The sequence below is a fragment of the Sceloporus occidentalis genome, unplaced genomic scaffold, assembly GCF_023333645.1.
Source record: "Sceloporus occidentalis isolate IW3139 unplaced genomic scaffold, rSceOcc1.0.p SCAF_43, whole genome shotgun sequence".
Classification (NCBI taxonomy): domain Eukaryota; kingdom Metazoa; phylum Chordata; class Lepidosauria; order Squamata; family Phrynosomatidae; genus Sceloporus; species Sceloporus occidentalis.
The window spans coordinates 2,838,221-2,852,933 of record NW_028317023.1 but is presented as its reverse complement, the minus strand read 5'-3'; the positions used below and the strand labels follow the sequence as shown (position 1 = coordinate 2,852,933).

At 39.4% G+C, this 14,713-nt stretch overlaps 1 protein-coding gene across 5 annotated transcripts; it reads right to left on the bottom strand.

Moving 5' to 3' along the window:
• Positions 1-4,408: 4,408 nt before the first annotated feature.
• On the bottom strand, positions 4,409-14,062 carry LOC149289680 (rab5 GDP/GTP exchange factor-like). 5 transcript variants are annotated; one of them, XM_089490298.1, is made up of 9 exons: positions 13,884-14,062; positions 13,063-13,232; positions 10,171-10,191; positions 8,163-8,329; positions 7,557-7,638; positions 6,292-6,424; positions 5,556-5,647; positions 5,136-5,392; positions 4,409-4,804 (listed from the first exon to the last, which is right to left on the bottom strand). In XM_089490298.1, the coding sequence occupies exons 1-9, from the start codon at positions 14,060-14,062 to the stop codon at positions 4,409-4,411; spliced, it is 1,497 nt and encodes a 498-aa protein (XP_089346424.1). The 5 variants fall into 5 exon arrangements, with proteins under 5 accessions (XP_089346424.1, XP_089346425.1, XP_089346426.1 ...); XM_089490299.1 differs by lacking the exon at positions 10,171-10,191 and adding an exon at positions 8,625-8,627; XM_089490300.1 differs by lacking the exon at positions 10,171-10,191.
• Positions 14,063-14,713: the final 651 nt, after the last annotated feature.

The window sequence follows — 14,713 nt, the reverse complement described above, 5'->3', positions numbered from 1 at the left end:
AGCTATGAGCACTGTGATGTCACGTCGCACACATTTTGGTCATCGTATTCTGTGGATACATGTGTTATGGTCAGGGTAACATTTCTGGTTTCTGATTTGGGTTCAGCTTCACATTGTAGTTACTTTTTTTGTTTATAAAACAAAGATCCTTTCAGACACAGTTCTTACTGAAATGAGCGTAAAATTGCAGTGATCCTAAGATGAATTCAGTAGATCACTCTGGCATATTGAATACAATATAGCTTAGATGAGTTTCTTTAATAAAGGTGTGTACATACTGTTCCAGCTCACTGACTTACGCATTATCTAGGTCCAATCTTGCTAAGTTTCTCCTTCAAGCAGGACAGAGCTGACCGTCAATGTATTTTTTCAGAAATAAGGTAAAGATAACCCCCCCACACACACATATTAACTATGCATTATGCAGGGCTAGCTCAATCACACTCATTGTGTCTATCCTTAGCTGGTCGGCATACAGAAGCAGTGCCCCCCACTCACAGATATTATTCCACGCAGTCTTTGAAGGTAATGGAGGATGTCATTTTACATCGTCCTCTACCTTCATGTATCATCATGCATTCTCACCAACACGGAAGGGGGAAATGGCTTCTGCTGTCTGCCCTGAAGTCCAAACAGACCAGCAGCAGTGCCCCCCCCCCCTCCACTCATGAGGGGAATTCGCTGTGATCCTTGGACCTACTCTAGCAGTCTTATTGATGATAGATGAATTCTCATGTCATCTGAGGGGGGACCACTGCTGCAGGTCTACCCCTCCAATTGTGACAAGAACCGACAGCAACCGACAGCGATTGCTGAAAGAAGCGGATGGTGTAATTTTACATCCCCGTACTTAAGGGAGCGACCTCCATGATTCATGAACGTTCTCATCTCTTATACTTTTTGAGCTAGACCTCATGACCTGGAAGCCTGATGGAGATTGGAACGCTACAAAAATTACGTTACATGCAGTGTAAACATGGATAGAAAATAAGTATGCCATGCAGGGGACTGAGACAGCCAGTCCATTCACTTTTTACTGCTGTACATACACAGTTTGTCATGTGTTTAGGAGTCTATATATTTAGTTTGGTTCTAGGAGCCAGCTAAAAATACAGGAGCCAGTCTTTTATTCTGATCTTAACAGTGAATTACCAACACACACAGAAAGATACTTACATGCACTTTTTTGTGTTTTTTTTATCTCTATCTTGGCTCAAGACAGCTCTTCTGCTACTTTGCGGCACACAATGATTCCGTTGCGCTGGGAAAAGACACAAATCTCCACGCTCAGATTCAGCGTGCGGGGACTGAGTGAGCATGGCCTGCTAGGGAAAGGTTTGGCGGCTCTTTGATACATAAGACGGCCCGTTTATGCATCTGAATCTCCCCAAATGCATGTGATTTTGGAATAATTACTGTACATTAGACTCCACAATAAAGTGATGTACAAAGCAAACTAGTGCTATATTGCCCACCATTCACTCAACCATATATCTATATGTTTAATTTTGCCTTATATTTAGGATGCTAAGATATATATATCTCTTGCTATTTTATCCTCTCCTGAAGTTCAGAAACTTGAAAGACTTTGTCAGACACAAAACTACTGGAGCTCCCACCATGTGTCTGCAGAGCAAACAGTCATAGATAAGTAATGTGGGTGAATTACACGATTTTTTTTTGTTCATGAAAGGTAATGAGTATTTAACCAGTCCTGGTTTCCAGCTGATGAGAGGCCAACACAATGACACTTTATTTAAAGAAATGCATCTAACTGGATAAACAGAGATCACACATTGGGGTCTATCCACACCGGGCAAAGACTTCGCCTGACTTGCATTAAACCTAAGAGCTACATCTGGAGATTCATGGTATACGGGTGAGGGTTTGGGTTCCCTTTACACAAGAAAATGTACCCTTTATCATTTTGAAGGTGAAGCGATTTCCGTCTATGCATTAGATCTGTGTGACTGATGGGTTTGTTTTGGTTTTTTTTTAAAAGAGAATGTTAGAAGTGATTACAGTTGCATCATATGGGTAGAGTATCAATTACTGAAGTATAGTACGGTATAGCTAAAGGGGGGTTTAGTTTAAAACCAACTACTGAAACTAATCAACATGCTTCTACAATGAATATGATTGGAGTAATTTATTCTTTATTATATTTTGTTAAAGTTAACACCTTTACAGTTCTTTACCACTTATCTTTTTCATGCTTTAATGAACAATAAACCAGTTGTTGTTCCTCCAGGGTATTTCTCAGGCTCGTGAACAATGTAAAATAGCATTTTTTACTTGACAGAAATAAATATTTAGGACTTTGGGCAATGTCTTGTTCTTTAATGCTGCAGACCGTGTGGCCATAAGATCATACAATTTGAAACTGACTCACCACGGCCAATAGTCACTGACTGATGCCACCTCTGCTCTTTTCCCGTCAACAATTTAATTGTATTTACTTATTTCAAATAGAAGCCCAATAAATAAAATAAACCTGCTAAAACGTAAAATGTTTTATTCTTGTTTATGTTTTAATGCTTGAGGTTGTGATTCAAACCAAGAAGAAATTTGATGCCTGAACAAATGCAGCCCCCAACTACATATTTACATATGTACATCCCCCACATAACCAAACTGTATTATAATAATCTATAGTCTTCACTCTATAGCAGACAGTACAGCACTGAAATGGTAACATGCACGATCACACACTGGTAATTATTAAAACACTAATTCAATAAACAATCTAAACGTTCCCCGTTTCAATGACTGGAATTAAAAGGGGAACTGTCGCATCACATCTTCACACTTATTTACAACAAACTGCTTCCCTTTTCATGTATATGTCGATTTATAAATTAACGTTTTATTCTCCCGTTTTGCTGTCCTATGATAGTTGTGATATTAGCTTTAGAGAAACTGAACGGTTCTAAACCAACTCTAGAGCTAAAGACAAATGTGCGGTCTACTAAAATGCGTAAGTCCGATATAAAAGTTTATAGGCTTACAGCAGGACTCCAGTTTGGTCTTCACTGAAGGATCGTGGGATAAAGCACAAAAAGCCCAGGCTTTGGTAGAAGAAGATGTGATGTCAAAACTGCAAATGGTAGCGTAAAACCAAATAACAGAGAATAAAACCGGATTGGCTTACGGTTGTCTCAGATGTGATAGTTCCCCTTTAAATAAAATAAAAAAGTAAACTAAGCCAATGCTCAGAATGTTCCTTCATAACACTGGGTTTGATCAGCTTTGCAAAACACAAAAAAGTCATGTTGGGTGTTTTGTAGTATGTTAAAGAGATGAAAATGTATGCACTGTCATCATGTCTTCTTAGTGGAAGCGTAACAAATGAACAATTTATAACATTAGTCCTAAGGGAATTATTATTACAATACGCAAACACTAATCAAATGCTTATAACTTCATGTATTATGTCATAAAAAAAATAGAATTTATAGTTTGAGTTCTTATTACAAACATTCATTTATCATTTTTAGTGTGTTTTCCAATCTTAAGATAATTTTTGAATTTTTTAAGCAGAAAGGTGGTTACTTAAAAAAACTGTTATCTTTCAGTTACTAACTGAAACTATTTTTTCGATTAAAAAAAACACAAAAAAAGTTCCAGAGTGTTCATGTTTGAGTTCCCACCAATCGTTATTAGATTTAAGAAAAAGGGCTAACAGAACTAGGGGGGGGGGGGGGGGGGGGCAAAAGTGTAGTCATTATGTAAACAAAGACAAAGATTCTGCCATGAAGGATGGGGGTTTAATACATTGTCAGACCATATGATAATACTATATGACGAACATGCCAGGTGACTCATAAAAGGTTGTATATAAAAAGGAATTCTTACACAAAGCCTGAAAGGTGGCCCTCAGCGACAACTGTAAGAGTTCCAATTAGCAGGTCTATGTCATTGGTTTATGGGCAAAAAAAATAAATCACTTTTTAACAAATAATCCCAATTTCTAGATGAGATCACCAGCTTTGATAGTAATTACCTATTCCTGAGTGCATCGTTAAAGGTAGATGTGAAACTATGTATATAGTTAAATGGTAATGCCAAATACCCCAGTGGAGGGTAGGAAGACTAAAGACTGTATATGAACATCTCCAATGATAAAATAAGACAAAAAAAAAAGTATCTGCATATGCTTTTTCCTATGAGAAAAATTATTAAAAATATAGGACCACTACCAAATTGTCCTATCTGGCCTGTGTTAATAAATAGTTACACTTAAGCAAACTGCATGGACTAAAAGTTTTGTACCATTAAAAATTGCATTTAAACAGACATTTGACCTAATTGGGGTTTACAGTTAGACTGAATTCACCCCATAAGGTATGTCTTTCAGCTGTACGGTTATAGGAGTGGTTAAGTGTGTACCTCTCATGAGTATAGCATCTTATCCTGCATAAACTTGTGGTTGTAGAGGAGGGGGGAGCCTATCGTCCTCTACATTTTCTGAATCTATGGAGGCTAGAGGCTGGCTAGTTTTTATGTCCAATGGGTACTTTTCTACAATGTCCTGGACCTCGCGAGTCACTTCATCAGTCCAATCAATGAGGTCCTTCTCTAACTTCCTGGCCCCATTCACAATACGTTCTTGTCTCTCGGAAAGCTGTGAAAGCAGGTCCAGGTTTCTGTGCATCTGCTTTACTCCTGGGCATGTATCTTCAGGCCAGCCTTCAGTTTCTTGTTTTTTTGGAGACACCTGACCGGACATGAACCTGTTGAACTCTTCCTCACTTAGATTCAGAGACTGGGCATCCAGCTTCTCAATAAAAGCCATGGCACAACACTGTCGAAGGAAGAAAATAGAATGAACCCTATGCCTACTAAAACAGCACTAAAATGGTTTTGCATGAGCATGTTTAGGAATATGCCTGGAAATAGAATGTAGGTAAGACTTATTATCTTCCTTGATATAATTGTATTCGCTTTAGTACATGCCTGGGGTAGCCAACAACCACTCCACCAGCTAATGTGGAAGTATGTCCCAAGGGCTTAAATAAGTTTAAACTACGGGAAAGCAACATGTTGGCTACTTCAGCTGTAAGACAACAAGTCATCTGATCTAAATGGACTTAACTACTGTACGTTTCCAGGAAAGTTAGAGGTGAGAGTCTCACCAGGTTAGTGAAATAGTAGCCATCCTCCCCAGTCATCAACCTGCTTGGATTGCAAAATCTAGTGATGTACTGGATGTTGGACTGCAGGCGAGGTGGGTTTGCCTTGAGGACAATATAGATGAGGGTAGGCAAGAAGTCATCAGCAGAGGCTGGCTCATCTTTAGTTATCTTAATGGCATTGAAGATGTGTTTGCTGCACCGAGTGATGCAGGTGAGCTTGTCACGGGGAATCCGCTTTGAGTCCATCTCAATAATATCTGCATTTAAATAAATAAAGAATTTAAAATAAAAAAAAATAAAAAGCAAGAGATAGCCATTAATAGCATGTTAACGGAAATTATTTTTTATGCACAATGCAAAATCCAATATTGTTAACTGGCCAAATGGGTGATCATGCAATGATCTGCAATCTACACCGACCTGTTATTGCCTTTACCACCATGTCAGAAACCTCTGGGATATCTTCATTTACAGGGACGCACAACATCTGGGGACTCACCCAATGTAAAGCCCTGAGGATATAAGGACAGTACAGCATTCGCCAATATTTGAACATTCAAATAATAAATTAGGGCCATGCTCCCTTTTCTCTGGCATTCCCAATATACAATACCCTCGTCTATGCGCCTTAATATATCATTTTGACAAGTGGCAAAAACCACGTTCAGAATTGTCTGTAAAAGGTAGCTAGTAAATCAGAATACAAGAATCAAAGTTTACATTATAGCATATAAGCAACAGAAAATAAAAGAAGAACTAAATGTATCGGTACAGGGCACGAGCAGAGGTTCAAAAGATCCCTGCTTAAAAGTAAACCAGATGTTTGACAAATCAGAGGTGTTTTTCTGTAGAGAAACTACATACGGGACAGGGTGATCCAGTATCTACCAAACCCTTAAAGCATGCAATCAAGTTCTGTTTCCAAAAATGTGATTTTTAGAGAATACCACAAAACGATTTTATATTTGATTATTTACATTCCACTCCAAGGCTTATAATAAGGGTGGTTAACCTATAACCCCCTCAAAATTTTGGTGGACAGCATTTCCCTTGATCCTCAGTCTAAAATCATGGAATTTGTAGTTTACCAGGTTGGTAGCTTTCAGAACTTCAATTCTAGCTCTAAGGAGTGGAGTCATTTCAGTATAAAACTCACCTTATTCTCTTTTGGACTGTAAGGTCTTTCTTCTCATCATCTGTGGTTTCCGGACAAAACACATATTTGTATAAACGGGTCATGAGGAACTTTTCAATTTGGTCCATTGCTTTCTCAACATTATCTGGGGACACTAAAAGATTCACACAAAATGTCAAGAAGAGCTTTTTGTCTAAAACTATTCTACCACAGAGTGAATTTAAATGATAAATTATGCGAGTCACACCCAGAGTCTTTCCCATCTTACAATGTAACATACAGAAGCTCCCAGGCTTACAAAGTGGACAGCTTTTTTTATAGTTATATTTATACATTTTACACTTTAATAGCAAATACCAATAATATTGCTATTACACTGGGGAGGGCAGTGAAAATCTTTAATGACGGTAATTTAAAACGACAATGACACACTGGTACAGAAGGAGAAGAGTGTACAATCTTTAAATATATTTTTTTTTCCAGGACAAGCTTAGCTGTGTATAGATAGCTAATTTGGGGGCAAACCATGCATTCCTAGCAGATGATATAGTAATACAAATAGAACCCTCAAGATTGTAAGCTGGCAAGCAGGGCTCTCTGAACCTAATGTATCGGTTTATCTTGTCATGTATTGTATTAATCGCTGCATAAATAAAAGCTAATAATAATAAACCCCCCCAAACTCGCCCCCACTATTTCCGCACAAGCACCAAAACAAATAGTAAAACTAACACAAACTAGATACGTCTTAGTACATTTTCCAATAGCCATATATGAAGGTGTTAATGTCTGTTATAGTGCATGTCAGCAGGGATGAGCCAATAGTTTTGTTTTTTTTACGAGCATGATAGCCAGCTGATCTCACAACGGATGAGCTTGCAGCATGCCGTCACTTCAACGTTGTAGTAGCAGTAGTCATTACTACTACCCCCCCCAATAGTAAGGGATTATAACAATTGTCTTTGACCAATCAGCGACATTCGCTTCTCCCCAGAGGAAGCCTCTGTGTGTGTTTAACTGTAAATGCGCAACACGTACAGTTAAACACACAAGACTTTATTTAGTTCTCGAGCCTTTTGGGCTATGGGCAGGTCGGGGAGATCTTGCACAGGATTATGTTGAGTTAACCAAACTCCAATAGACAATGCTTCTCTTTTTCCATACTATGTGGCAATATTATGCCGACTCTCCAAAAATATATGGCCTCATCCACCTCTATCTCCAATAGTTATATGAACATGATGGCAAATACTTTTTATCTTCAACTTTTCAAAATAACTGGTTACCTTTCCAATACATTTGCAACTTATCAGCAGTGTTTTGGTAAAAGTCCTGGGTTAACTCTGATTGCTCTTCAATGTTTGATTCCTGAAAAAAGAGAAAATTAAATCAACAACAATTCTGATGGTCCGCAGCCAACAGGGGGCTTTGCTTGTGGGTTTTTTTTTTTAATAACAGGTCTCCTCTATATTTGTCTGGAATGGAAATTCCGGGAACGGAAAAGCGTAATTCTTCTTACATAGGTTTCCTTTGGTATATAAATAAAGGTTACTTTTCAGTTACAGTGGCTCAGGCTCTGTTCTGGGAACAACTACCATTCCTCTGTAGTTTTGAATACCTCATGGTAGTTAATTTAGAATCTCTCTTAAGTTCTAAATTGTGTTAGCTTCACTTATCCCCGACAATCAGCAAAAACATATACATGTCTCCATTGGATGTGACGCTTGTTCCCTTTTCTGACACGTGTTGGTAATTGTGAGCTCCCAATCCAACCTTCTTTAGTAGCTGGGTTCGAGACTCAATTATATGGCATCTTTTTTTTGTCTCACTAGCCTACTGTTTATGTCAGAATAGGGAATGTCACAACATTTTGTATAGCTTTTCATGCCTACCTTTTTTAGATTCATGGTCTCCAGGAATATCATGCATTGCTTGTACACATCATCCCCTGCTCTTTGGTAGGGCTTTAAGAACTCCTTAAATTCTTTGGATGCACGATCGGTCTCTATGCTTATCTGACGAGTGAGGGAAGGACTGGGAGCTTTTGCCTCCTTTATATCTGTCACCGCAAGATGGAATATAGAAAATAAAATTTTATTATACGAGCTGAACCATACTCTCACAGCCCTATAGGCTTCTATATCCAGCTGGGAAATGGCCAATCACACACGGCGGCCCTACCTGATGACTTGCCTACTGTACATGAATTTCTAAACATGAGCATTTATTACAGCAGCAAATTTTAAAGAATGGGGGTGGGGTGGTAGGAGTAGGTGGCAGTTTTAAATGGTTAGATATGATCTAGTAGATTTGGTCCCTTGACATTTCAGCCAGTATGTGCAGAGTCATCACACCAGCTCCCCCCTTTTTGCTGCAAGCTGAACCATGTTACGTGGCCCCAAAACCAAGAACATGTCTTACGATTAAACGTAACCAGAAAAACCACATAATCACATACTGTTCAACGATCGCTAACTAACCACATTTCGATTTTTCCCGGTGAAATTCTTACAGTTATGAATACTGTTCAAAAATTAAGAGGTAATGAAGGAAGACAAAAACCATGAGGATGGCTTTAGGATCTAGTTCACTCCCGTGTTTTACACCGTTTCCTTAACCATGATTCTCCTTTTTAGTTTTTTTGTGTACCCACACACACATATATATATATATATACACACACAATATTTTTCATGGTCAAATAAAGCCTGACTCTGCCAGCAATGTGTAGGCCTGCTCGGCTGTGTACAACTTAATCAACTTAAAAAGTAAAATGTTTCTCCGTACCCACAAACTTAATTCCCAATCCCCCACAAATAGAACAAAAAATTATACAGAAACTTTATATTATTGCTCAAGGTTCTCTCTGCTATCCAACACAATGTATCACTGACCACTGTTAACGTTGAAAACTGAGACAGACTTCTGTTGTAATTGGCCAACCACAGCGACCGCTACAACTGGCCAACCACAGCGACCGCTGCAACTGGCCAACCACAGCGACCGCTGCAACTGGCCAACCACAGCGACCGCTGCAACTGGCCAACCACAGCGACCGCTGCAACTGGCCAACCACAGCGACTTCTCCTGACTTTAGGCAGCAATGTTTTTAAAAAAAAAAAAATAAAAAGTTGTAATTTTTTTTTATTTTTTTTTTTTAAACATTTTTTGTTACTTTTCTAATGCTCTTGGTCAGCCTCTAACTGATCAGCAGCAGCCACAACGGATAAATGAAGCATCGACCGATAAGCATCCATTCATAGCGCTATGGAATTTGATGGCGCTAAGGCCTACTTATTTTATTTCCTTTTTTTACATTTCTGTTGCTGATCGGCTTCTGATTGCTCAGCGGACCTCATTACTCATGAATGGATCCTCCGGTTCATTGAAACCACAAGGCATTCATTCATATTGGAAATCGTGCAGGATTTCTGCACTGAGGGATGACGGCGGTCTTCATGACGTTCCATGCTACCATCAATGTTTTAAGGGGTTTTAAGGGGTTAAATAAAGAAACAGAATTCAAAGGCAGATAAGAACAATTGGACCTAATTTGCCTATTGTTCTCCTGCTGCAAAACCTTTATTTGATTCTTGGTCTTGACTTTTCATTAGAGCCTCCTGCCGTCCCCTTGCCGTTTAAATTCCCTCACCGTATTAACCTCTGATTTCTACTGAAAGGCTTTTCCACTCATCCTCACCATCAAAGTGAAGTAAAACTTCCTTAAAACTTTTTTGGGGTTGTTGTTTCTACTGTTCTCAGTAGATGGATTATATCAGCAAGGCAAACACTCTATTGGTGGACAAATAAAGGTGGAACAACAATCAAAGAGAAGAGAGCAATATAAACACAAACCAAAAGAGTCTAGCTAAACAAGTCTATGATTTGACAGTCACCCACCTCTCAGCTTGTCACAAAGCACTGCAAAAAACGGTGAACAAAAGGATGGGAAATACACACAGTGGTTAGAACAAATAAATGACAAAAAACAATGCGACTGTCCAACCTGCAGCTACCGTGTCCAACTCCCATTGACCTCATTTCAGATGGCTGATGATGATGATGAGAGTTGGAGCCCATCAACGGTTTATGAGCTGCATGTTGCACATCTCTTAATAAATGGTAAATAATGAGAGGCAGCTGTATGCAACAAACACACACACACACAACACAAAACTATAAAGAGCGGCTTCAGGAAAGACTCCATGTAATTTCACAGCACACCCAAGACTGAATGCAGTGTGTGCGACAGTTTCTCTTGTAATTAGACTGATGAGTGTCAGTGAGGCTCCTGTGAATGATGCCAAACAGGGGCCGTGTGGTGTGCAATTTCATCCACCGTGTAACAGCAGGCATCTTATTTACTGGGTTAATCTAAGCACAGCTCCTAGACTGTACAGAAGTGGGGGGAAAAATAATGCTGACTCCATTCTGCTGAAAAATGTCATCTTGCCCAATTGATATCCTCATGTTTTTGTGTAGCAGAGACGTGAGCTGACAACTGCTCTCAGGTGTCCTATATAGCCTTTGCATGGTTGTGGGTTCTTGTGGCAGTGTGTTTTGTCACCCTTCTTGGTATACCCTAACCGACTTATCAAAGTCAATAAAGTTCGAATTTTCTATACAACTATGAACCTGTTTAAACACATCTACCTACTGTTGATGTTTTTTTTCCCCGTTTAGAAATTCAACAGAATCTTCAATACAATCTAAAGAAAACAGATTATGTAGGGAAGCACAATGACTTAACATTGAAACTGTCCTTAGGAAAAGAAGAAAACACATTGCAATTACATTGGATTACACTTCTGTATAATTGATTGGAAAAAGTGCAAGCCAATGTGCCATTTTCAGTGTTTTATTTTCTGTTTGACCCTTTCCTGCTGTGATCAATGATGCATTAGTGGGGACTGTGCTGACGCAGCACTCTTATGGCAAGTCACCACACTGCCCCATAACCACCACCCTACTTGTTAGCATTGAACATGCGTGCAACATCAATGCACCCGCATAGTCACATGATCTTAAGACTTTTTGGATCATAAATTGTGCCAGCATTTGTCTACGTCAGGGGTGTCCAACTTGCGGCCCTCCAGCTGCTGCAGGACTACGGTACATCTCCCATACTCCTCAGCCAGCCCATTATCTGAAAGAGCATTATGGGAGATGTAGTCCTGCAGCAGCCGGAGGGCCGCAAGTTGGACACCCCTGGTCTACCCCATATGTCTCTGGCATTAATTGAGCAATGGAAAAGGACGTGCCGAGAACCTGAGCTTCCATAAATTGGGAATGTACAGAAAAAACAAAATTGTTTATGGTCTGCTCACTAGCAATTTTATTAAAGGAGTCATGCACATTTATTTTAAAGCAAGTTTGCTTCCTTAATCCCAGTTTCCGTAAAATGTGAACAAGAAAGGAAAAGGTCCTACAGACTAGAGATTGCTGTACCGCATTAGAGCAGCACTGTACGATAAAACAAAGCCAGTCGGCCATGCTTGCTGTGACAGTATGCACCCACAGCAAAAAGGGGTTTCACTTCATTAACAAAAAGGGGTTAAAGGGGTTAGAGATACATGCACGTGCAATGTGCCTCGTATTGTATAAAATGGGGGGGGGGCAGGGCTAGTGCTGCTTTAATACAGAGAAACGGGCTATTTGTTATAGCACAGGTCAACAGCAACCTATACAAAAAAGCAAGCACGTGGAACACACTACTCCACATTACCTTCAGCTTGGGAAGCCAGTTCCCAGGGGGGGACAAAGAAGCCCCTCAGATCCCTGAGAAGATCCGCATTGCGCTCTGTCCCCACATGCACCACTTTACTAGGCTTTTCATCGGCAGCTGAAACGATGGTAGCAAGCCAAAAAAACCAAAAGGGGGTTGTTGTGATGACAGGATTTAGGAAATAAAATCCAAAATTGTTTTAAAAATAATCCCTGCTGAAGTACATGTGATTCATAGTCATAACACTGGTTTCAACTTTTTTTTCCTTTTAAACGGGGATTACATTTGAGTTAGTGTTTTATCACTAAGCACTGAACAGTTTGTACACAGACACACTTCAGGGCAACGGGCAGCTAATCATTTTAATAATAAGTTACATTACTGTTCGTCTAAGCAAGTTACTTCTATAAAGCATTTATGTGATATCAATGAGTACAGTATCCCAATACCTTTTGAAGAACATTAAGGAAATATCACAGATAACCAAATTAAAAATGTTACCTTTTTAAGTGCCTGTTATTGAAACTTCACATTGTTCTGGTCCACTAGCTAGTCACAGTGCAATAACACAATTGTCAGGACATTAAACCTCAGTCTTACTTTAGCACAACTCTAATGAGATGTTCAAGCTGTATTGACAGAAAAAGTTCTTGGATCATATTCTACAATGTATAATTTGTACACATTGTATCACAAGTGTAAATAATGTCAATGGATCACTGGATATGGAACCGGCACAGGTGTCTAGAATAAAAGTAGGCTTATTTACCTGTTGTGGGAAAGCCAAAAACAGCTTTCTTTAGAAAATGGATCCCTCTTTGGCTGCATACAAATTTTAAGCTGGATACAGACAGCCATGGGTGTGATTTTACCGCTAGGGCATTCCACTGAAACTTAAAATCGTCCATATTTTTTAATTAATACAAAATACAGCCCTCTGACTCTATACGTATATCCATGTGTAGAAGGCAACATTTCTCTATGGCATCCATGCGAGGCAGGTCCTAATAATTTGCAGCCGCACATTGTCTTTGTTTATACACTATTTTTTTTAGGAGGACATTTACCTTTCTTTGGTAGGCTTTTAGAAGATGCTTTGAAGAATTTTTTGACGGTGGTTACTTTTCTAGCCTTTTCATTGGATTTCTTTTCCTCAAATTTAGAGAAGGTGAGAGAAGATTGTCCTCCCTGTGCTCCTTGACTGCTGGCAAAGGCCTCCTGTTCCTCCCGCTGCAGGCTATAATGCAAAACAAGGTCAAGTTGAACTTTCTGATGCAACGTAACTTCTCTCTGGTCTATGAAAACACCTTGACCGGTCATCCATGGCTTAGGACTATCAGTGACGTAGGGCTCATGTCACATAACTTTAAGGTACTGCTGAAAACATAATCTTGCAAACAGTAACACAGATAATAGCTTTTTAACCAAAAACCCCATATGAACATAAAAAAAAAAGTAAAAAAAAATAAGGTACAATTAGTTTACGAGTTAGGACCTTATTAAAACAAATTAGCTGTATCCTGTAAAGCTTGTCATAGCAGGGCTTCTTTTCCATGGTTCCACATTACTAAACAACGTGAATGGTACTCATCTCTTTTCTACTTCATTTGCAACAGACGTATTTTACTGGCGTCTGGGTCCTTGCCTGCAATTATAAGGGACAGGCGCATCCGTTCCTGAGGCTTAATGTCCGCTACTACAGCGTGAATGCTGCCGCCAAGAGAGCCCCATCCTGTCATTGTGATAACATGGAGTTGTAACTTCTGTTTTTTGGACATCTTATTAAACAACAAGGATGTTATACTGTATAGGTTCAGGTAGCCTGAGCCCAGGAGACAAGACAGGATAACACGCTCAAATATGGCCCTCAGAAAGGTGACATAGATACCGTTCTGCAAGCTCCCAGTCTTCCTGGATCTGTTTCTGCCGAGCTTTCTGGTACTCCTCTCTCCAGCATTTAGAGCAGAATCCTTGCCAGGCAGGGTTCCCATAGTAGCCACATCCTTTCTTACATAGAAGTTCCGACTGGTCTACATGGATTGCTCTGCGCTCTGATTTCAGGCTCATCTTCCTGCTGGAAAAGTGTAATATGAAAATGTAGCAATTAAAACACCTATCAACACAAATATAAAAAACAGAGACTGCGCCCAAGTCTTAGAACAATAATAATAATAATAAAAAAAAACAGAAAACATAACCCTAGACATTTGTAGCACACCTTGTCATTAACATACGGCTGAAATGAAATAATGAACGCCCTGCCAAGTATACGCTTAATCTTACTTAGATCTATTCGGATTGCCATTCACAGCACTTACTAGTGTGAAGTAGCACCAGCAAGTGTTGCTCTCTTAAGGACCAGGGCAATTGTTAACCTACAGAACCAGAGCAGCTTTCATTATTTTGAAGTGCTTTCATTTATCTCCAATTTCTCTCTGACACATTTATTTTACCAACACAAATTATAGAAAACAAATGTTCTGTATTCTTCCAAAGGACAGGTGTCATGGCTAAAAAAGAAGCCCAGTTTACCAACAATCCCTGAGGAGAGAATTAAAAATAAACAAAAATATAGGTTTTTAGTCACGCATGTATGGCATCGTGTCAGCCATGGGTGAGCCAGTTCCTGATCTCACTATTTGCTTCGTTACTTTCCCATTAAAGTATTTCTCACCTTTGGTGGCCGCCACTGTAAGCGTGGTGGGAGGAGAAGACTAC